Source organism: Thalassophryne amazonica, chromosome 5 (genome assembly GCF_902500255.1).
Source record: "Thalassophryne amazonica chromosome 5, fThaAma1.1, whole genome shotgun sequence".
Classification (NCBI taxonomy): Eukaryota; Metazoa; Chordata; class Actinopteri; order Batrachoidiformes; family Batrachoididae; genus Thalassophryne; species Thalassophryne amazonica.
The window spans coordinates 106,496,083-106,521,057 of NC_047107.1; the positions used below are offsets into that span (position 1 = coordinate 106,496,083).

At 41.6% G+C, this 24,975-nt stretch overlaps 2 protein-coding genes across 4 annotated transcripts in view; both read right to left on the minus strand.

The window, feature by feature from the left end:
• The window catches only part of ppp3cca (protein phosphatase 3, catalytic subunit, gamma isozyme, a), a 103,244-nt gene extending 98,435 nt beyond the window's left edge, over window positions 1-4,809 (minus strand). For all 3 annotated transcript variants that reach the window (XM_034171045.1, XM_034171044.1, XM_034171043.1), the window contains exon 1: window positions 4,151-4,809. In XM_034171045.1, coding sequence (XP_034026936.1) covers window positions 4,151-4,205 — 55 coding nt within the window. In that variant the 5' untranslated portion in view covers window positions 4,206-4,809. The remainder of the gene's footprint in view (window positions 1-4,150) is intronic.
• A 4,119-nt stretch (window positions 4,810-8,928) lies between these two features.
• vps37ba (VPS37B subunit of ESCRT-I a) overlaps window positions 8,929-24,975 on the minus strand; it is a 53,067-nt gene continuing 37,020 nt past the window's right edge. Inside the window, exons 3-4 of the mRNA XM_034171046.1 lie at window positions 12,778-12,860; window positions 8,929-12,687 (exon numbers count right to left, since the gene is read on the minus strand). Coding sequence (XP_034026937.1) covers window positions 12,196-12,687; window positions 12,778-12,860 — 575 coding nt within the window. The 3' untranslated portion in view covers window positions 8,929-12,195. The remainder of the gene's footprint in view (window positions 12,688-12,777; window positions 12,861-24,975) is intronic.

A 24,975-nucleotide genomic window follows, 5' to 3' on the forward strand; every position in this document is an offset into this window, starting at 1 on the left:
CTACTTAAATGGTTATATTCTTAGGTTGTATATTGTAAGTCTGTCATTTGCCTAAATGTGCATGTGAACTGGGCAGAACCAGTTTTACCACTTAGAACAAAGAGATTCAAGTTACAATATAATTATATAATATGTCCCCGTTACCACGTGGGTTATGGAGGCAGCTGATCTGCTCTGTGTCAGCCTGATCCCGTCAGATCTCAGAAGCTAAGCAGTGCGGGACCTGGTTAGTACTTGGATGGGAGACCTCTTTGGAACACCAGCGGCTGTGTGTGTTTCTCCAGGTTACACTGTAGTTGCGTCAGGAAGGGCATCCGGTGTAAAACTTGTGCCAAATACCAATGCAGATCTGGCTGTATCCGCTGGGGTGACCCCAAACAAAAAAAGGGAGCAGCCGAATTGACAACAATAACAACAACTGCGTGGGTTATGGGCGGGGGCAGGACCTCCCTTTAATGCCAATGATTACCAGTAAGGGAAGGACTTTGTGAAATAAGGTCTGCCTTTGTCACACCCATGTTGTGTTTTATAAAAACTGCTTTAGTCTTTTGTTTGGAGTTCTGAACAGATGGATCTCCTGCGAGAGAGAAGTTCTTCAGAATCCAGGCCTGTTTTTCACTGACTTTGAATATATTTAAATTGATAAATAGTTTGACTTTGTAAGGGACAGTATTACAGTAAGAACCAGGTGAAATTAACATTATGAATTACATCCTGATGTGCAGTGCAGCCGGCTGCAAGAGCTCAGCTCAGAGCTATGGAGTTAAATTTGTCTCATTAATACCTGAATGGAAATACTTTAGATAAAAACTATAGATTTTCTATTTATGTCCAGAGATCTAGGATCTAGTGACCATGTACAGATTTTATTTATGTCCAAAGATCAAGTGACCAATTTCATATTTATTTACCTTAAGACTCAATAAAATGTTGACATAGAAAATCTGTAAAGCCTTTTAGTATACAGAAAATTATCAGGAGGTATTGATGAGGGGATTGCTAAAGAATCGATAAGCGGAATCAATAATGGCATCGATATTGATAAACTCTCATCAAGACCCATCCCTCTTCATCAATAACTGATATAACCATATGTGCAAAGGATTACTTTGGGAAAACCTTTGTCAAGCACTACAATATGGAGTTACATTAACAAATGCCACTCAGGGTGCCCAAACAATGGAATAACAGCATTGTGCCATTATACAGTCAACACAGTACCGGTATACTGTGGAGTCATCTCACAATGTTTTTTTGATTTGACAATTTATTGATCAACCTTTGTCAAAAGACATTTAAAGACATCAATTGTGACTCACCTGTCTGCTGATTAAAGTCCCCGCCCACAGGCGCCAGCTTACAGCTCACAAGTTAAGCAAACATCCACTGGGATACACATGGTGGGTGACCACTCCGTGGGCAAATACGGTACAGTATATACAACAATACAGGAAAGTAAAACCAGGATTGTGACAGAGGACGATACCAAAAGTTTTCAGTGGCACAACAAATTCGAAACACTGTCCTCAACATTTCAACCCTTTGCAACACTGTGTACAGAACACTGTTATGTAGTCTGTATCAAATGGAAGACGTTATGAGCTGTGCAAAAATACAGCCTCATTACATCAACTATGTCGAAATAAATATTTTGAGATGTTCAAAGCCACAGTCAGCACAGTCTGCAAGTTAGCACGTATGTTGCTTGTTATTATCTCCTCCAAGGAGGTTATGTTTTCCGGTCGCATCCCTTTTTTTGTGGTTGGTTGGTGGTTGTTAGCAGGATACTCAAAAAAATCCTCAACGGATTTCAATGAATTTTTTTTTTTTTTTTTTTTTTTTTTTTACCAGGGGTGTATCTTGGCCTAACTTAGAAGTGATTAAATTTTGGTAATGATCTGGAATACGATCCGGATCCAATAATTTTTTTTTAAGGATTCTTTATCATTGCAGGACAGGGCCAATTTCAACATTTTTGCATCCAACTTCATGAAGATGGGTCACAAAGGCTGAACAAAAATTAATTTATGACAACAATAATTTAGCATTTGTTTCTCCTCACTGAATTAACTTATTAGAAAATAAAAAACTTGTGTAGTTCATGCAGTTTCTCTTTATAAATACATATGCTGAAAATCTAAGGGTTTAACCCTCTGCAGGCGACGCCGTCGTATACGACAACTGAGACCAAGCTTTACTAAATTATAAATAACTTTTTAATGATATGATATAGAAACGTACTTTTTTTTTGCTGTAAAGTTAACTGCGCGGACTTTCAAGCCACCGTCCACCATCTTTGTACTCCTCATAGAAGCTGTGTGATGACGTGCGCAATGCAAGTGTCCAATCAGAATTGGTTCACCGTCACATGGTTTTCCAAAATCCAATCGTAGGGCAGATTCACCTCACGTGACACAAAAAAGATTGTTTTTATGATTGATGTGTTACTAGTTTATTATAGTTTGCTGTGTGTTTTGAATAAATGTGTGTGGAAAATTAAGTTTGCCGCTTTGCTTTTTCCTTTCTTATTTCTGATTGTAAACCTTTATTACACTTATAAAGCACAACTATAGCATATATATTTTGAAAGTACAGGGTGTCCTGGAAAAAAAAAAAAAAAAAGAGACATAAAACTTGATTGTAGGATGCAGGGAGAGCTGTTAACAGTAATAATAAAACATTTATGCTAGGCGAGTGAACTGTCCAAAAAATGCCCTCGGACCCCAGAGGGGTAACCATTGAATCTGAAACATGACAGTAGATGCGTGAAACGACGTGGAATAAGTCTCTTTGCCAAAGGGTATTCCATGTGGCGTCAGTGATCCTATGGTCTTGGTGGAGGTTTGTGCTCTCCGAGTGCTTCTAGTTAAAAGATTATAATTAAACCTATTCAAATTAAAACACAAGACCATACTCCCTGCTCTGCCACATTAGCTGCCTGCAGGGATTATGAGTAGTAGTAAATATTTTCTGACCTGAATTAACAAACTGGTCAACTGCTGTACTTATAATTGACCAATACGATGTTAAAAAAAAAAACACACACACACACACACACAATTCTTTGGGTCACGGCAACGTCACTTTCGGTTTGCTTCCACATCAAGTGACAACACACGGCTGGCGTCCTTATACCATAGAGATCCAGTGTATATTTGTGAGTGTTATTTGCTGTTGAATTGAAAGTCTACAATGTATGAAAATCGCATCAACAATCCACCCAGCTTGACTGTTTTCACACCAATTGGCGGTGTGCCCGGATGTGGGACCGACAGAATAGTCCAATTATCTCCCCTTGAAGATGTCAGACCATAATTATTTTCCATTCTGCTCATCTTGATATAGGGTGCTACAACTATGTGAATCCACCAACCGTTTAAGCAGGACTTGCCCTTAAATGTCATGGACAGAAGGACGGACAATGTGATTCTTATATCCTCCAAACTGTTTTTTTTTTTTTGGGGGGGGGGGGGGGGTCCATGAAGGAAATCAAAGCTTGCAAAGGATGCTGCTTAATCATAGATTTTTTTTTATTTATTATTTTTGAAACAAAGTCGTAAATATGCAAGTATGCTGGTTTTCTATAGTTTTTACTTTAATTTTAAATTTTTGGAATTTTGGAAGATGAGGGTAGCAAAACAGCAAGTGTGTAGGATTTGAAATCTGTGCACGTGTTCTGTGCAGAAACAGAAAGTGGACTAAATCTAAAGTTTTTGCATTTCCCAAACTGGCTGCTTTTCACTTCTGAAGTCAGAACAAGAGCTGCTGAGCAACTTTGGAAATCGCTTTGGCTTCACTGGGTTAGGAATAAATTTCTCCAACGTGCACAGAAAGTCTTGAATAACAATTTGGAAGAGGTTGAAATAATTTTATCCACAGTCTGAATTTATCTTTCGATGTGGTTCAAAGTCAGATCGGGCGTGGGCGCTTCCAGAATTACAATGGCTTGGCACACTTCTGGATGTCTTGCTCAGCAGTGGAATTCCAATTCTGGAATTAAACCAATTCTGACATTGTGCGGACCACATACACAACGATGTGCCTGGTTTAAAATATATCCTGCACTGGATGTATCGTTTAAAAAATATTAAAAATCAACAGTGGTTTGTAGTGTGTTCACAATCACGGTATTGTCTTGTGAAAAACTCACCTTTAATGAGCCGCTCCGTCGTGGACTGTTTGTCTTTATCCTTATTTGCTGACATACTTGCTTTTGTCTGAACTCTTTCCAGCTTTTTTTTTTTACAACTTGTGCTTTTCTCACTAGTCCTCTTGCCTACAAGCTAGCCCACCAATACAACCGTTCCGTCTTCAGGTCAGAGGCACAAATGTCGTTTTGCAGCAAAGAAAAAATAATGAGGTTTTAAAAAGGGGGACGGGGGGGGGGAATGGGAGCCCAGCTACTTTTGTGTTCCCGTAAGATAGTTAGCTAATGCTAAGCAATAAAACGCGCAGTGTGGTAGAATAAATAAATAAATCAACTAGGTCGTTGTGGAGTATTTTACCCGGGACGGTTAATAATCCTGGATATTAGCTCGAACAGGGCTGCCACTACCAGATAATCCGATTAGGATACTCTATTCCAGATAGTTAGCTCGCTAACATGTTAACGTTGTCAAATCTGCCATTTCATCCGTTTCCAGGCTGCTTACTATAAAGACGCCTCAGCCGCATGTCAAGCCGCGTCTTTATTGAACTCCTATAATCAGTCTTCCCAGGATGCAGACTTGGTCCTGCCCGCGTCCTCCCACTCGGATTAAACTCTAATCTGACAGTGAACGCAGCGGCGGATTCCCTAAAACATGGTGGAGCCCGATCTGACGTAACTATGGAAACGTAACACGTGTGTAAACGGGCAAGGGTGCGTTCAGGAACACAACCCTGTTGGTTGGAATCAGCAACAGTCATAGTCACCACCCATGTAAATTGGCGGTCATATTGCAAAGATACGTACAAACAGAGTTACTACACAGAAGGCTTTCTGTGATGTAACTCTATGGTAATGTCTATGGTTACAAAATAAAGGCACATTTTACAGGAAAAAAATGTATGTTTGTTGCGAAAATTTGTCATATTCCAAAATAAATAAATAAATCAGAAAAATAATAATAATAAAAACATATCAGCCATTTTAAATGCGTCAGAATGAGCCATATTTGAAAACGTAGTTGCTCCTTTAATTTGAAACATATTGAACAAATTGTGACGTTATTGCACAGTATTAACAAAACAGGTAGATCTGGTAAACACTGAAGTAGAGGTGGGCAATACCGGGAATTTTGGTATTGATCCAATACCAAGTAAATACAGGCCCAGTATCACCAATATCGATACAATACCAATATTATCGTTATCAAGTCATTCACCAATGAATATGGCTTTTTTAGGACCCTTCAGAAAACCATCATTGGTGAATGACTTGATAACGATTTATCATATACAGTAGTCCCTCGATTATTGTGGGAACCCACGATAGGCGAAATCCGCGAAGTAGTCAGCGTATTTTTTTACAGATGTTTTAAGGTTATAAAACCCCTCACTACACACTTTATTACATTTTCTCAAACAGCCATTAACCATTTTCTCACTTTTCTCTCCTGTGTAAAACACTCAAAGTTCAAACCTTAGAAAAAATCGAACATTTTCCTATAAATAATTATGATGGCTTTTACAACTAACGAATTTAATTTTAATGATCAACCTACGAGGCTGGACACATAAGAAATTATTAATAGTGACTCACCAGTATTTCACAGTTCCTCTGACCGCGCCTCTTCGTCGTGGCGCCGCTCCGCTGTCCGAATTGGCTGATTACTCGGGTGGTATGAAAAATATTACCCGTCCGCGAAAAGGGTGTATTGCTATTTATTCTTTAGTGTTTTATCCAATCATATTGACGTATCATTTATAGGTATATGATCATTTTTCATATCTAAGCTTCATAGATCCAAAGGATCCAAAAGACCTAGGATAGAATTTTGCCAAACATTGTACGTGACAACAAAATACTTTATTATCACAATCAACATTTTTGTTTAAAAAAAAAATATCACTCAACACAACTTAAAACAAACTCTCCTGAGGTAGAGGGCTGACAACCACAATACAAGGGTGCGCCACTCCGTGTTGTGTGGACACAGAGCAGCGCTGCTGTTACAGACAGAGAGTAGACCTTGATGAATCTGTGTGCGCAGCAGTCAGTGTGTGCGGGAGAGAAAAAAGCTGAGTATCGATCTTTTTACACCGAGGATGTTCAATATCAATACCAGCGTTGGTATCGATATTATCGATATTAGGATTTGATCCGCCACCTCTACACTGAAGGCTTTTTGACAAGAGGATTGGTGCTTTCTAGAGGGCAATAATTTTTTCATGCGTTTTTTAGTATACGATTGTGAAATAGTTGGAAAGTGCTTGGAAAAACAAAGAAATCAAAATTGTGCTCAGAATCCAAAATGTCAAATTATGTAAACACCCCACTAAAATATTTATTATAAATCAATTGCAATGGATTTTTTAAAAAAGTGTATTTATGATTTTTTTTTTTTTTTAGTTTGTAAATACCTGTTTGTTTATGGTGGGGAGCGTGGTGGATTAGTGGTTTAGTACTGTTGACTCACATTTAAAAAGGTCATGGGATCGATTCCCACTGTGGCCTTTCTGTGTGGAGCTTGCGTGTTCTTCCCGTGTTTGTGTGGTTCCCTCTGGGTGCTCCGGCTTTTCCCACATTCAAAGGACATGCAGGTTAGGTGGATTGGATGCTTGTCTCAATTGTGTAAGTGTGTTTGTCAATATGGGGCCCTGGGACAGACTGGCACCCTGAGTTTGTTTATGTTGCATCCCAGATGCGCAATATTGCGGGCATCATGCTGGGGTGTGCCCCTAACATGGCGGCTAGATTTACGTCTCATTTTGCTGGCATTTGTAGTCCAGGAGTTCTTCAGATACTCAGGGATGGATACATGAACATTTCCAAGTCACTGAATATGTCTGGGACTCTATTACATCAGTTATGGAAGAAATACAAACAGTATGGCGCTGTATGGTATAGTCTCTGTGGCTGTGATTGGAGAAATTGTGCATTAGTGCATGTTTTGCATTTTGTATTCCCAGTATACAGCTTCATGATGAAGTGGTATAGAGGAGGATTTTCTTAAAGAAGACCAGAAAGTTCAGCTACAATTTGCCAGAGGTTACATCTGAGATGCAAACCACGATTTGTTTTGATGAAACATCAAATCTAGGCTTGGAAATGGTTCAATGTATCCTTCCCCCTGACTTGTCTGAAGAAAACTGGAAATAAAACTGATTATTTACAGATATTATACCAAAGCTTTCCATTACTTATGTAACCCATCATCTTGGCTTTTATATTTTTAATGAATTTATATAAAGTGTAGAGAGTTGCTTTCAGTTAAGTAAGATAATTTTAGAAATTTTTTATATTAAAGAGCCAGATTTACGTTTTATTTGAAATGGCATAAACAAATTAAAATGCATGAAATCCTATGGGGCCGCATGCTTTTGCAAGGCACTGTAAACCTACAATGTGTTTTATTTGTGACACCTAGTGGTGACGTTGCGTATGCAATCACCTGGGCACGAGATTTTCTTCTTCCGTCACATTTTTGCTCTCTTGGCTTCCATTGTGATAAGTAATATGTATGATCCTCCATGTCACAAAAGGGTTCCTGAAGTTGTTGAACTTGCACGAGCAGCTAGAAGACAATGTCCAGAGGACCAACCACTGGTTCCTGTACCTTTTTCTTCAGTCTTCCAGCCACATTGCAAAGGGTTACATGCCGACCTCCATGAGCAGGCCCGCTCCCATGTTCATGTGAAACACTCAGTCTAAGCTTATGAAAAACACATCAGCTCACTGTTGAATTATGTGACCATAAAACTGATTTCAATCTAGTCTGGAGTCTCTTTTCTGTTCTATTGCTGCAATTCACCCTTTTATCCCAAGTCCTTTTCCATTCCACCAAAAGCTACAGAACTGAACAAAGAAAGTTACACAATGTGCAGTTTCTCCACCAGCCTCATTCTTGAACAGCTAGTCAGACTTTGAGAGCTGCCTACTCAACAGATTTACTATGTAGTACTGTTTGTATTCCTTAATAATTGATGTAAATTAACTCCAAGACATATTCAGTGACTTGAAAATATTTATGGTAAGGTACAGATTTATTGGGTAAAAATTCATTAACATAAAATACAAATAAATTATGAGGATAAAAGTATAAAATACACATATCCTTTGTGGTCCTCATGTTTTTAAAATAATTAAGGAAACAAAATAAGCGACATCCATTTGAAAATTGGTTATGAAAGTGGTTTACTTGTTATACTACATGGAACAAACACCCTTTGCAAATTACATATGAATTATTTGTTAGTTTAAATAATATAATAAGAGATTTCTGATTTTTTTTTTTAACATATAACAGCCCAAGAGTTGCCTAATGTTTACATACTACCAAGTCGTAATTATCGTGGATAGCATTTGCCACAGATCAGCGATTTTTCTGAATTTATGTAATCCTTTTTATTTATTATTATTACTGTGAAGCACGTTGGGGCGATTTATGTTGTGATTTCCTATTTTATAATAGAATCATATCAAAAATTGATCACATGTAGATTTGTCGTTGGTAGATTATTAGATGTGACAGCCTAGTGTTAACAGTTGTAATACATGCGACATTCTGCACACTGTCAAATGCATCTCCCAAGAAAAACACAAAGAGTACATCTTGTTCAAGTTTAGTCTCTTGATGTAGTTTTCTCTCTCCCTCATATTACTAGGATTTTTTCCAGTATCAACCCAAGAACACTAGATGGCTGTCTAGTTTAACTGTCAGGAGTAAACTGTTGCATCGACCGTCAGCTGCCTTCAGGGGCAGTCAATAAAACAAAAGCCAAAGAGCAGGTACAAAACGTCTGAGATTTATTGAACTTGAAAATAGCATTTTAATTCCAATTTAAACATTCAGTATAAGTAATAACTACAGTATTACACTGAAATATCACCAACCACATACAAAACATGGATACAGAGAATCAGTATAAACAGAAATGGAACAAAAAATGCTTAGCATCTTAAAAATAACTATTAAAGAAGTTTTACCATAAAAAGTAAGGCCATGCACAAAAGAATGACTCATTGTTAGGTGTTAGAAATGCTGGCTCACTTTGACTTTTGAATTATCTTCTGCAGGTTTCTTGTAACTTGTTCGTTCTGTGATGAGTCTTTGATTCGATGGGTAGAATTGTCACCAGGATAACACATTGACATGTTATAACCCCATTATTTTAGGAATTTACTATAAACAGGAAGGTCAACACATGCAATCAACTTTAAACCATCCCAGCAAAGCTAAACAAACAAAAAGAAAATGTGTAAGTCACCACTAAGCCCAAGTCTCACCTCATGTTTAGAGCTGAAACCATTATTTTGTAATAACTTACTACACTGAGATGCTTTTCAACAGGGTTGAAACCATTCTAAACCACTGTAAATTGGTCTGAACTGGATTCAATATGGTTAAATTGGCAAATGGGTTTGACTTAATTTTTTTTTTGGTTTATGACTGTCAAATATAAAGAAGCAATTTAAAGACACCTTGGGAAGCTGACAGTTTCGGCATTTTGTACCGTTTGACATCACAGAGTAAACAATCGATCTCTTTACCAATTAGAAAACTAATGAGTAGATGCAGGTCTAAACAAACGTATTGATGCCCAATTCTGGCCTGCTGCTTGTACTGAAAAAAACAAAACGAAGCGTTACAGTCTCAAAAATGCTTTTCTACCTTGTACATGACCTCAGCATTAGAAGATCAAACAATGGGACTACTTTCTTGAGAAGGTCCGTCCATGTCCAAAAACTGAGCAGATATAAACATGGAGTGGACAGAAGGACGAGATAGATGTCAGTCCAAGCGTAGGCACTCATGGCTCTTCTACAGTGCACGGTGGCAGCAGTTGAGAGGAAAATGGAATTCCCATCACCTCAGAAAGAGTGTCCTCCCAAAGCCAGCTCAACTCACAAGCTCCTTTTGGTGACTATGCTCAACATCACAAGCACATGTTGGACAAAGACCTAAGAGTTGTGTTAAAAAAAATAGATTAGCAAAAGACATTACACATGAGGACGTAGGCAGTCTTTGGTGTACAGTGAGACAGGCTGTCCAACAGAAACATACGTTATGTATGACACCCAAGAGCTCAATTTATTTATTTATAAGACCGTTAAAGGGATCCACCTTCATATTGTGTCGATACAAAACAGCACCCCTGAATTTTACCAGTCAACCCAAATGCATCGATTCCTCTTTAGACATCAAAGTCCAGTTTCAAAACACACATCTTGGGTAGGCATGGGCTGGCTTCCCATTTATACCAGAATCCCAAAACTGCTAAAAATTTCCTGTCCAACAGGATGCGCACCAAAAACAAACCTGAAATCATTCTGCATGGGTTTTGTCAGTCAGCTTCACATACCTAAAACCTGTGGTTCCTGGCTGAAAGAATTTTTTCAGTAACTGCAGTCAACTTGTAGCTCGTGACCACGATACGTACACCATATGTGCACACCATTCAGACCCCCCATACACACACTCCTCTTAATGTTAATTAAACTCAGCAAGGAGGCAGTAGGCTGCGTTGGCTATATTAGTGACATAAATAGCATAGACTAGCTAACACGGCTAAACAAGCTAATATCATCCCTCATTTCCTCCGGCTGGAATTCAAAGCAAAATGCTACAAAGTAGCAGAATGTTTAACAACTGCATTTTGTAGCACTTTAATTTTAATAAATTCTGACAAACTTCAGTAGTTAAACTTATCTAACCATCAATGTAAAAACAAATAAATACAATGGGTTCACTGAGTCACAAAACAGATATGCGGAGGAAGCGATGGAGAGTAGAGAGAGGGAGAAAGACCAAACAAGAGAAGAATGTGCACATCAACCCTGAAATAAAGTGTCCACGGAGCAGTGCAGTACTATGTCCCTTGGTAGATTCACCTAAGGTCGTCATACCGGCCCATGCCCAGTCGTGTGGGCTGAAAACTATGATTTGGGAGGATCATTCTGTGCTTGAAGGAGTATGTACTGTCTCTTTATGAGACCGCAGACATCATAAGCAGTGTTGGCTTACAACATGAACAAAAAAAAATACTATACTTAAATCCTTCATTTCTGCAAAACAATTACAATAATTTAGCCACAACTATTCCTTAACCACTTTTTTCTTAAATCGTCATTTTTTTTTTAAATTTATTTATTTTTACTTCTACCTTCAGATGAATCTGATTACAGGAATCCATCTCAAATTAGGCAGAAATGGAGTCTCTGGAGACAAATATTAATATTGAAAAGATAAACAACCACAGCCCTCCTGTACACAAAACAATGTTAATCTGTCTATCCCCGCTACTATTAACATGACTCCATTAGTACTAAACAATTATAGTGAAATGCAAACATTTGTATGTACCTTGGGGATTTCTGTGAAACAAAAACAAACAAACAACCCACACAACAAAAACAAAAAGAAATAAATCACAGCATAGATGCAGTTTCACCTGAACGTGTTCTTGGAAAGTATAGTTTCGTCAAAATTACACAGTCATTTGGGTCTCTTTGCTTGCATATAGAACAGCAGTGAATTAGTATGTTGCAGGCGGGAAACAGAAGTGAATTACTGAACCCTTTGTGAATGACCGATGTTCCCTAAAAGCAGCACCAGCACTTAGGCTTTATAGAGTAACATGACTGACTGGAGGAGGGAGAGACAAACCGACCCAGCACAGGCCTGAAGATTCTGCCTAGAGACAAAAAGTGCAGATAAATGACCATTTTGACTTGGTGACTCACAGAATGGACACTTGTGTCCCTACAGCCAGCCCCTTCAACTGAAAGGACTCACAGCAGCAGACTAGAGGCCGATGTCGTTACATCTTTGTTTGCAGTGTTGACAGGAAGGAGTGATGAGCACGATGCCGCAGAGATGATTGAAGATCTGCTAAACGTGACGGAGAACAGCCAATGTAGGCCTGCCTTCTTGTGCTGTGATTGGCTGTATTTCAAGAAGGCCGACCACAGGGAAGTTGGTTCTCGGAGGAGTTACAGTCGCAAAAAGTCCAGAACACGTACTGCATCCTCCGAGTGGCAACTGCTTTCATCTATTGCATGATGAAGCCGGGCTGCGGGGCCATACGAGGAGAAGACCTCTGAGGGGGGTACTGAGATAGGAAGGGTTTTGGTATCCGGAAGTGGACGCCAGAGAAGTTTTGGCCTGATCTGGGGGGAATTGGGGGGTATGGAGAGATTGGGTATAAGGCAGTTGGCTGTAAGATTGGAGCTGGAGTTGGGTTTGGAGTTGGGGCTGGACCAAGTGGAGGAGGTGGAAGTGGAGGTTTCCTCCTAGGTTGAGGGAGGGGGGGAGAGCTACTGCTGGTGTCAGAGAGGAGGGATGATGGTCTGGCTCCTGCTGACACATCCTGAGGTCGGGAGGTAGAGGCTGGCATCTGTGGGAGCTTCTGGCCCTTCATCACCATCTCCTGCAACTTCTCGATCTTCACCCTTCTCAAGTGGGCCAGCTTCCTCTTGCTCTGGTAGTCATCGATGAACGAGTCCAGGGTCATGTCACCATCCAGGAAAGAATCAGCCATATTCTATTAACAAAGACATTTGGGAGAATTTGAAAGAAAGAATACAAAAAGAATTTCAGAGAGTTGACAACCAGAGTAAAGTGTTATTCTTACCTCTGTCTCCTCTTCTATTTTGGCTCCTTCTGCCTGCAGTAGGGCGAGCAAAGTGTCCAGGGAGGTGTTTCCTGACTTGTGGTCTGTCAATAAACAAGGCACAAGAATACAAGTGTTATTGTTGAACTAAAGCCATGGGTACTCTTTATTGCATTGGCAGGTATGTCGTGCACACTCAGAAGTGATTAATTAGACATCATCAGTCGTACTTTGTAGACATGCAGACAGAGAGAGATTTAAAAATTGTATTGGTAAATAAGTGATCATTAATTTGGTTTCTGGTAAAACCCTTATAAATGAATAAATGAAGTATGTTGATAATCATGGTTGTGGTGGGTCAATTTGACAGAGGTGAAGAAGGATGTGAAAACTGCCAGTCACAGTTGCAACCCGGTTGGCTGTAAACTTGCACAGCCTCACTGTGTCAACCAAAGCCGACTTTGTGTCCCAGAGGAGTAAGCTTTTTTGTTTGTGTTTCCAAGCAGCACTAAAGTCAACACCTCCTTGAGCTGGGATTGCATAACACACCAACACATAGGGTTACGGTGTGTGACAAACACAAGACACATACACCAGTTGCTGAAGCCTTGTCACCTCACATACGTAAAAAAAAAAAATTGACACACAAGCAGGAGTGTTAAATGACAGAACAATGGAATCTCACTCGACATTATTCAAGGCTTTCTTCTCCACAATTGAGTGAACAAAGACTCACAACAGCTGATTTAGGCACTGAGCATGCAAAAGACTTGTTTCAAAGAAGACATTTTGCCACGTCACATCTGATGAAGTAGGCGCAGTCATGCCAAAGCTGGCTCACTGTCATGGCCTACACATATTCCAAATACATCACTTATTTAGCAGCAACTGCTTCAGTGCAATTCAGTTTTATTTATACAGCACCAAATCATAACAAGTCACCTCAACAGACTCTACATTAATACGGGAAAGAACATGCCCACCCCATGAGCAAACACTTTGCAGACAATGGTAACAAAAAGCTCTTAGCATTTCTTGATTATAGGAAGAAACTTAAAGACTTCAAACTATCTCCAAGATGCTCCATTATCCAGCAACACCAGTTCCAGTGTTCAAAAAGTCCAACAGACTGCCTGCACATCAATGCAAGTTCAAACCCATCCATACACAACCCAATCTCATGACATTTCATGGTGGAATCACAAAAAGTAAATCAATCTATTGGGTAGGGTTAGACAAAAAATGTGATGGAACACACACACACAGCATGAGACTGGGCTGTCGTACATGAGGTAATCATGAGTTCATCCTCTATCTTTTCAAAGTCCTAAATTCTTATAATATTGACACTCAAAGTGCCCAAATTGGATCCAGAAAGTCCTATTCAGTGCAGCATGGGGACTTAGTGGTAAGCACCCAGGGGGAACCCATCCAAACATGGGAAACAGAGTGATCAACTGGTCACCCCTGACCTAGCTCATCAGGTTTGGGCAAAAGCTGGGCCGATGAGAAATATGCAGTAATGTCTATGCCAGAGCCATGATTAAAACTAATTTCATAGGTAATGATTAGAACATTTGTCACTGGTTGGTTAAATGGAACAACAATTGTGCTTCTTTAATTCTATTCTGTGTTTTAGATAGTCGCATTGGCCAATATAAGGGCCATACCTGATTTATTTCCACATGTAACTGAGGCCCGACAGATCTGAAAATACGTGACCCCATGTGGGTCCTCCCAACGTTCACACATTCATATTACAAATCCGATCTGAGTCACAGGTGAGCAAAACATCAGAAATTGATCGAGTAATTTAAGGTGGTATGTGAGTAATTCTCTCACTTTAAGAAAGCCCTGTATTTTTTACACTCAACAAAAATATAAACGCAACACTTTTGGTTTTGCTCCCATTTTGTATGAGATGAACTCAAAGATCTAAAACTTTTTCCACCTACACAATATCACCATTTCCCTCAAATATTGCTCACAAACCAGTCTAAATCTGTGATCAGTGGCCTTTTATTGTGGGCAGTCTAAGGCACACCTGTGCACTAATCATGGTGTCTACTCAGCATCTTGATATGGCACACCTGTGAGGTGGGATGGATTATCTCAGCAAAGGAGAATTGCTCACTATCACAGATTTAGACTGGTTTGTGAACAGTATTTGAGGGAAATGGTGATATTGTATATGTGGAAAAAGTTTTATATCTTTGAGCTCATCTCATACAAAATGATTTTTGTACAAGTTGATTTTTGTTGAGTGTATATAAAACTTAAACTAAGTCCCTTCAGCCGCTCCCTTTTTTTTCCATTAGGTGTCGCCACAGCAGATCCTAGGTGGGTCTGCATGTTGATTTGGCACAGGTTTTACACCAGATGCCCTTCCTGACGTAACTCAACATTACATGGAAAATAGCAGTAGTGGGGTTTGAACCAGGAACCTTCCACAACCAAGAGCACTAACCACTTGGCCACTACCCCTTCTCATATAATTTTTTAATACTTATTAGCAGCCAAAGTGCAGTTCTCCAATATCACTAACAGCACCTGTTATTGATGGTTTTATTGCGTTTTATTGGAATTTCAGGAAATATATATGAATGGCAAAGAGATTCACAGAAGATGTTTCAAGTATCAAGTAGACTTTATTAGCTCCCCAGGGGCAATTCGTTGTGCAGCCCCTGTGTTGTGTTTGACAGTAATTAACTAGTACAGGGGTCAGCAACCCACGGTTCCGGAGCCGCATGGGCCTCTTTAACCCCTTAGCAGCGGCTCCCTGTACTTTAAAGGCTCGGTGTCCATGAGTCCCCCCCCTCCAATTCAAGTTCAATTTATTTAATTTATACAGTGCCAAATCACAACAGAGATGCCTCAAGGTGCTTCACACGAGTAAGGTCTAACCTTACTAACCCCAAGAGCAAGCACACACGTGACAGTGGTAAGGAAAAACTCCCTCTGATGATTTGAGGGAAAAAACAAACAGACCAGACTCAAAGGGGTGACCCTCTGCTTGGGCCATGCTACCAACACACTCAACAATACAAATATACAGGCAATTTTGGTGCACAGGACAGGAGGCCCTCCTGTGTAGCAGCGTCTTTTGAGTTGAAAATCTCAGAGGATTTCAGACTGAGTGATGCTGTGAAGTATCTCGAACACAAAACACACACACAAAAAAAAAAAAGAGGATGATTTCCATCCATCCATCCATCCATTTTCTTCCGCTTTATCCGGAGTCGGGTCGCGGGGGCAGCAGCTCAAGCAAAGCTGCCCAGACCTCCCGATCCATCACACTAAAATGAATTTAAGTTATCACAAAAATACAAGCTGGCTGATTTTTATGTTGTTTTTGAAAGTCATTAGGCTACAGCTATCAGGTTATTTGTTTTACTCATTTATTTTCACAAATATGGGGAGTCAAATAAGCCTGCAGTGTTCTGTTCCGTTTACATCAAAGTACGCCTGCACATGCACATGTATTTTTCCCCCTTCTTTATAAGAGTTTGGTCTTCACATTTGTTCAACAAAGTTAAAAAAAACAAAAAAAAAACAAACCAAAACAATAAAATGTTACGTAAACAGAAGGATCATTATGGGTAATTATAGGTCCCCCACCACATATTCTGTATCATTCAAACTTTGTTGATTTGAGATTGTAAATAAATAAAGGAACTGTGTGTGTGTGTGTGTGTGTATATATATATATATATATATATACACACACACACACATTTTATAAATGGGGTTATCTTTATTCAATCATTTTAAAAAGGTCAAATATGTTTTGCGGCTCCAGAAGAATTTTATTTGTGGAAGACAGGACAAAAATGGCAGTACACGTTGTAGAGGAAGAAACCTCAAGCAGACCAGACTCAAAGTGGTGACCCTCTGCTTGGGCCATGCTACCAGAGACCCCTGAACTAGTACATCTACACCATTTAGCAAAGCACTCCAAAATCTAATAGTTTCCATTCTACTGCAGACTCAACATTTTCACAAATTTCTATGATTATTGTCTCAATAGTTTTGTGTGTTTGTCTTAAGAAGGAAAAAGAAAAGAAAATCTATCAAACGGACATCAGGGACAAGAGGTAAAATATGACAAAATTCAGTGCTCCACAGAAGGTCTTGAAAAGTCTGCTGAGACAAATGAGGTTGAAAGAAAAGACGGATTCTAATTCTAATGTTGACAAAAGGCCTGGACAAGCTGCCTCCTCCACCCTCTTCTCAGTCTGGACCCAGATAAACAAGACAACTTTTCTCAGCATGACTTAAGGCTTTTCACAGCTTGCTGAACCTCCTCAAGAACAATGAATATTAGTGAGCATATCAATATGCCTTCATGTAATTTTATTTGAAAAGAAAAAATAAACCTCAGGGACCACACACATAATTTTGACATACCTCTGAACTTTCATAAATTTGACAGTTGAGACATGGAAATGTCAAAAATAAGAGTCCTGCCTACTTTTGGTGGCGAGAATTGCCTTTCAGCATGGTGGATTAGTGGTTAGCACTGTTGCCTCACAGCAAGAAGGTCATGAGATTGAATCCCACCTGTGGCCTTTCTGTGTGGAGTTTGCATGGGTTCCCACCAGGTGCTCTGTCTTCCTCCCACGTCTAAAGACATGCAGGGTAGGTGAACTGGAAACTTTATAACTGTCCAGGTCTCCCTTGTAAAAAAGATCTCAATCTCAATGGGACTAACCTGGTTAAGTAAAAAAATAAATTTCTGCAAGACCTGGTGGGGGGACAGGAGAAGAAAGCAAAACAAAAGCACAATGAAAAGAGAAAAAAACAAACTGTAGCTTCGGGTGAATAGTTCACACATTCATGTTCAGTCCTGAACACTGGGTCCCTTCTTTAAACTTGATTTGCTACCTGGCAGAGCAATACTTGGATTGCTTATATAATTTGACATTACAGAGTACCACGCTCACTACTTTTGTTGAGAAACAAACAGGTGGTCTGTTTGTTGGTCGGCGCTGGTGTGCGCCTGGTGGTCAGGCTTTAGCCCATGGGGCCCGGCCGGGCTCAGCCTGAAAGAGTGACGTGGGCCTGCCCTCCTGTGGGTTCACCACCTGCAGAGGGGGCCATGGAGGTCGGGTGCAGAGGGGGCCATGGAGGTCGGGTGCAGAGAGGACTGGGTGGCGGTCGAGGGCGGGTGGCCCGGCGGCCCGGTCCACGCTCACAGCCCCTGGCTGTTGGGATGTGGAATGTCACCTCACTGGGGGGGAAGGAGCCTGAGATTGTGCGGGAGGTTGAGAGATACCGACTAGAGATAGTCGGGCTCACCTCCACGCACAGCTTGGGCTCTGGTACCCAACTCCTGGAGAGGGGCTGGACGCTTCATTTTTCTGGCGTCGCCCACGGGGAGAGGAGGAGAGCTGGGGTCGCATTGCTTATTGCTCCCCAGTTCAGTCGCCAAGTGTTGGAGTTCACTCCGGTGAACGAGAGGGTCGCGTCCCTACGCCTTCAGGTCGGGGACAGGTCTCTCACCGTTGTCTCGGTCTACGGGCCGAGCGGCAGTGCAGAGTACATGACCTTCCTGGAGTCCCTGGAAGGGGTACTAGATAGCGCACCGACTGGGGACTCCATTGTTCTCCTGGGGGATTTCAACGCCCATGTGGGCGGCGACAGTGAGACCTGGAGGGGGGTGATCGGGAAGCACGGCCTCCCCGATCTGAACCCGAGTGGTGTTCAGTTGTTGGACTTCTGTGCTAGTCACAGTTTGTCCATCATGAACACCATGTTCGAGCACAAGGGTGTCCATAAGTGCATGTAGCACCAGGACACCCTGAGCCGGAGGTCGATGATCGACTTTGCAGTCGTATCATCTGACCTTCGGCCACGTGTCTCGGACACTCGAGTGAAGAGAGGGGCAGAGCTGTCGACTGATAACCACCTGGTGGTGAGTTGGATCCGCTGGGAGGGTAGGAAGCCGGTCAGACCCGGCAGGCCCAAACGTATCGTGAGGGTCTGCTGGGAACGACTGGCGGAACCCTCTGTCAGGGAGGTCTTCAACTCCCACCTCCGGGAGAGCTTCTCCCAGATCCCGGGGGAGGTTGGAGACATGGAGTCCGAGTGGACCATGTTCTCCACCTCCACTGTCGATGCGGCTGCTCGTAGCTGTGGTCGCAAGGTCTCTGGTGCCTGTCGCGGCGGCAATCCCCGAACCCGGTGGTGGACACCGGAAGTAAGGGATGCCATCAAGCTGAAGAAGGAGTCCTACTTATCTTTGTTGGTAGGTGGGACCCCAGAGGTAGCTGACAGGTACTGGCAGGCCAAGCGTGCCGCAGCCTGTGCGGTCGCAGAGGCAAAAACTCGGGTCTGGGAGGAGTTCGGGGAGGCTATGGAGGAGGACTATCGGTCGGCCTCGAAGAGATTCTGGCAAACCGTCCGACGCCTCAGGAGGCGGAAGCAGCTCTCCACCAGCACTGTTTACGGTGCAGGTGGGCAGCTGTTGACCCTGACTGGGGATGTTGTCGGGCGGTGGAAGGAGTACTTCGAGGATCTCCTCAATCCCATCGTCACGTCTTCCGAAGAGGAAGCAGAGACTGGGGACTCAGAGGCGGACTCATCCATTACCCAGGCCAAAGTCACCAAGGTGGTTAGAAAGCTCCTCAATGGCAAGGCTCCTGGGGTGGATGAAATCCGTCCTGAGTACCTTAAGTCTCTGGATGTTGTGGGGCTGTCTTGGCTGACATGCCTCTGCAACATTGCGTGGCGATCAGGGACAGTGCCTCTGGATTGGCAGTCCGGGGTGGTGGTCCCTCTGTTTAAGAAGGGGGACCGGAGGGTGTGTTCCAACTATAGGGGGATCACACTCCTCAGCCTCCCCGGTAAGGTCTATTCCAGAGTACTGGAGAGGAGAATTCGACCGATGGTCGAACCTCGGATTCAGGAGGAGCAGTGTGGTTTTCGTCCTGGTCGCGGCACACTGGACCAGCTCTACACGCTCCATCGGGTGCTCGAGGGTTCATGGGAGTTTGCCCAACCAGTCCACATGTGTTTTGTGGATCTGGAGAAGGCGTTCGACTGTGTCCCTCGGGGAACCCTGTGGGGAGTGCTCCGGGAATACGGGGTCCGGGGTCCTTTGCTAAGGGCTATCCGGTCCCTGTATGACCACAGCAGGAGCTTGGTTCGCATTGCCGGTAGTAAGTCAAACCTGTTTCCAGTGCACGTTGTTTCCAGTGCACGTTGGCCTCCGCCAGGGCTGCTCTTTGTCACCGGTTCTGTTCGTTATTTTTATGGACAGAATTTCTAGGCGCAGCCAGGGTGTAGAGGGGGTCTGGTTTGGGAACCACAGAATCTCGTCTCTGCTGTTTGTGGACGATGTGGTTCTGTTGGCTTCGTCAAATCAGGACCTTCAGCGTGCACTGGGGCGGTTTGCAGCCGAGTGTGAAGCGTCCGGGTTGAAAATCAGCACCTCCAAATCCGAGGCCATGGTTCTCGACTGGAAAAAGGTGCTTTGCCCTCTTCAGGTCGGTGGAGTGTCCTTGCCTCAAGTGGAGGAGTTTAAGTATCTCGGGGTCTTGTTCACGAATGAGGGACGGATCGGTGCAGCATCTGCAGTGACGCGGTCGTTGTATCGGACCGTCGTGGTGAAGAGAGAGCTGAGTAGGGGGGCAAAGCTCTCGATTTACCGATCGATCTACGTTCCGATCCTCACCTATGGTCATGAGATTTGGCTCATAACCGAAAGAACGAGATTGTGAGTACAAGCGGCCGAGATGAGTTTCCTCCGCAGGGTGGCTGGGCGCTCCCTTAGAGATAGGGTGAGGAGCTCGGTCACTCGGGAGGAGCTCGGAGTCGAGCCGCTGCTCCTCCACGTCGAAAGGAGTCAGTTGAGGTGGCTCTGGCATCTTTTCCGGATGCCCCCTGGACGCCTCACTGGAGAGGTGTTCCGGGCACGTCCCACTGGGAGGAGGCCCCGGGGAAGACCCAGGACACGCTGGAGGGACTACATCTCTCGGCTGGCTTGGGAACGCCTTGGGGTTCCCCCGGAGGAGCTGGGGGAGGTGTGTGTGGATCGGGAGGTCTGGGCGGCTTTGCTTGAGCTGCTGCCCCCGCGACCCGACCCCGGATAAAGCGGAAGAAAATGGATGGATGGACGGACAAACAGGTGGAGGTTCCTGCCCACAAGAGACCATTAACACCGTTTCTGTGTGCGACTGAGTTTTAATGGGCTAGAAATGGGAAGTGTGTGATTTCATGAGAACAGATGTGATTTATGCTGCTGGTTACAAACAAACACCTCAAGTCTTTATTTATCATCTTTGTGCATGGAGTTTCTCTAGCACACACAATCTCTAAAATCATGTTTGTTTTGTCAAAACACCCCAACTGCTACTACAAATGGCCTTTTCCATTCTTTACTGGATGAAGTTTGTATATGGGATGAAAAAAGTTGCAGCAGAAGTCGAGTTTGCATGAGCGTTCAATGCTGATCTTAAAGGGATTAGTATGTGGGATAGGAGCTACCATGTTGGCGTAAGTACAGTCTGTCACACATAGTGTGTCTGTGATTGAGAGAGAGACCCCTGAAATACACTGCAAGTGTTGTAGTGTGTCATGTTGGATACACTCGTTTCACACAGCAGGCACACACACACAGGCGTTTTTGTAGTTCCACTGAGCTGACAGTTTTACAGTGTGCCTTCAGTTTGAGCTTTTCTTGTGTGTAAATGTGTGGGTGTTTTGGTTGCCCCCCCCCCCACTCAGCTGTCCACCCGACAGTAACTCTGTGACCTCACCTCATGTGCTGAACATTTTGTAATAGATAAACTTAAAAATATAAAGACTCACGATTATCATTTCTTTTGTCAGATTATTTTTATAATCCAGATCCCAGGGTAGCAGGAGGTGGTAATGGTGGAAAATATTATATATATATATATTTTTTTTTTTTCCAAATATGCTTACACCCACTTCAGAGATTGTGCATTGTGTAATTTGGGAGATATTTCATATAGGAAGTGGGTGTCTACCATGACAAAAAACCCCACCCCATGCAAAAAAGAAAACTGCAATATATACTGTAATTTTAACATCTTTCAAAATATTAGAATGTAACTGTTTTGGCGTCATGGTTAGTTTTGATGAACTCTGCATTGAACACAGCATTCAAGTTTATGATATATAATGCTCCTGACTTGGCAGCACTTGTTTTAGAGAAGTAAAAAAAAGCTACATAAGTACTGATATTATTACAGTGATCACGCAATTACACATGTAATTTCAAGTCACAGCATGGCAAGTTGTAGTAAATCAAATGTCACAGCCAAGCCAAAAACAAGATCTCAGGCTAAAGAATTTGATAAAACCTTTGACACTGGTTTATGTTTTTAAAGTTTTTGAAGAGCATGGCCTCCTCCTAAGTTCTGTTATTCACACAGTGTTACTGAAATAAAACCTTTGACAATGGTTTATGTTTAAAAAGTTTTTGAAGAGCATGGCCTCCTCTTAAGTTCTGTTATTCACATAGTGTTACTGAAATAAAACCTTTGTGAAAGAATTGTGTTTATAAAGTTTTTGAAGAGCATGGACAAACAAGTGGATGTATTATAGTGAAGAGTCACCGCTCATCTGTTGAAAAGGTGCAAGATTCAGTAGAAACTTTCAAGTAAAAAGAAAAAAATCTGCACACTTCAGGTCTGTTCAAATAGCTTTACTGAAGCTGCAAGCTTTCGGTCTGTAAGACCTTCATCAGGCAGAGTGCATGTTACAAACAGGCCTGGAGTTAATACTATTAATTAGTGGCACCTGTAATCAATGGTGAAGCACTGAGTCAGTAGAGCATCATGGGAAATGTAGTGAAAGACATGAAACAAACAAAAGAAGAAAAAAGAACAAGTCCATGCTGTGTACACATCAGGCATCGGCCATCATAAAACAAAGCACAAACAGTTCAAAATTAAATCAATACTTCAGAATTATATATACACACTCATGTCAAAATCCTCGTTTAAACCTGATGGTTGTAATGCATCCAATGTATATATCCAAAAGAGTTCTCGTTGGCATAATTTCCTGTCAACGTCACCCCCTCTATGTAGGGTTACTTGTTCTATACCCCGGAATCTAAGAGAAGAAAGAGGGTGTGACAGATTATTAAAATGACAGGCAACAGGATATTTGTCATCTTTTCTCCTAATGGAGCTCTTACGTTCACTTATTCTTTATTTCAAAGAGGGGGTGGTTTTACCAATGTAAATTTTAATCACATGGACATGTTAACATATAGATAACATTTTTCATATTGCATGTGATTATTCCCCTGATTCCAAAACTTTTACCAGTTCTAGGATGCTTAAAGGTATTTGTTTTCACTGAATTATGACAATGAGCACAATTTCCACAGGGATAATTCCCTTCTTTGATAGGAGTTAACAGTGTTTGTTTTGGAGGGGGTACGATGTTAGCTCTAATCAATTTATTACGAAGGTTTGGTCCTCTTTTGTGAACAAAGAGAGGAGGGTCCTGAAAAAGTTCAGACAGGGCTGGATCTGTGGTTAGAATATGCCAGTGTTTCTTAATAGTTTTTTTGATAATGTGGGCCTGGGGAGTATAGGTGGTAATAACAGAGACTGAAAACTGTTGTTCTTTTTTATACTTTTGTTCAGAAGATCAACTCTGGACTTAGAAAGGGCATTCTGATATGGCATATCCACACACTGAGCTGTATAACCCCGTTCTAAAAACCGCTGTTTCATTTCTACTGCCTTCTCAATGAAGTCATTGTCAGAGTGGCAGAGTCTTCTTAATCTATAAAATTGGCTTTTAGGTAGGCCATTCTTTAAAGCTCTAGGGTGGGCGCTGGTGGCTAAGAGAAGAGTATTATGGTCAGTTTCTTTCTTGTATAAGGTGGTAGTCAGACTCCCATTACCTAGTGTAATCCACATATCTAAAAAAGATACACGTGATTGATCATATTCTAGTGTAAATTTTAAATCAGAGTTACAACTATTCAGATAAGTACCAAATGCAAACAGTTCTTCACTTGTTCCTTGAAACAAACAAAAAACATCATCCAGAAAACGATACCATTTAAGGATTTTTTTTTTACTAAAAGGGTTCCAAAGTTGATGTCAAATAACCTTCAAAGATGATTGCTTCCTCCTTGGCATGAAGCCTTTTTCCTGGATGAACTCCCCAAGTTCCTTTCTGTCTGGTTGTCTCTCCCATAACAAGGCAAACATAGCAGCAGCATCCTTCCACATAACTGTAATCCTGTAGCTTGCACATCATGAGACAGCCTTTTCGAAAATGGACGGAGAATTGAGGTTTCTTCCCTATCCTCTCTACTTCCTTGTCTGCATTCCCATTATCCAACACTGCCTCCCACCCACTGGGGCTGTTATACTGTAGCCTGCCTGGTAGCACAAAGCCCCACTGTGGACAGATGTCCTGAGAGCTGTGCTGATGAAAGGGGACCGCCCAGCCGTTTTTGGCCTGCACAGTCAAACGGACAGTGAAAGGCGATATAGAGTTCATTCATTCTTTGATTTCCTGGAGAAACAATAAACGGTGGGTGGTGTAACTGTATTCAAAGTAGGGTTAATTTCATCAATGACCATTTTTAACATGGTCATTTTCAACTGTCTGATCAGCTCTCTGAGGCTCAGATTAAAGATACTGTGTGTAGATTTTTGTACACAGCAGCAAACGCTACATCCATCCAATATCAATTTGTTTGTAACATTATTTATGACTAATACATAACAAATAACAGGATATATAACAAAATAATGAACTATGAAGTGTGCATCATATATAAATTAAATTGGTTCAAGGTGTGGATCTTATAATAAATAAAACATTGCAAGTCTTGATTTTTTGTTTTTATTCTGCTTTGTTTTAACAAATTTCCAGCCAATGCTGAACATGCAAACAGAATAACTAAATCCAACAAATGTTTCATTTCAAGAAGACCTACGCCCCTACAACAATGGATTTACAAGAAATCCGAATGTCTAATTGTATCTGACAAGGAGCCTTGCAGATTTAAAATATTGGGGAGAAACACCACAAGCCTTCAATCATTCAACAAGTGTATTTTTTCCAGGTAATAACATTCATTACTTCAAATGAGTGAAACACTATATTGGCAGAAATGTAATCAGAAATAATCTAATGTGTATTTTAGAAAAAGACAAAAATATCGACTGAAACTAGACTAAAATACACCAAGTTTGCTATTTACTAAAACTAGAC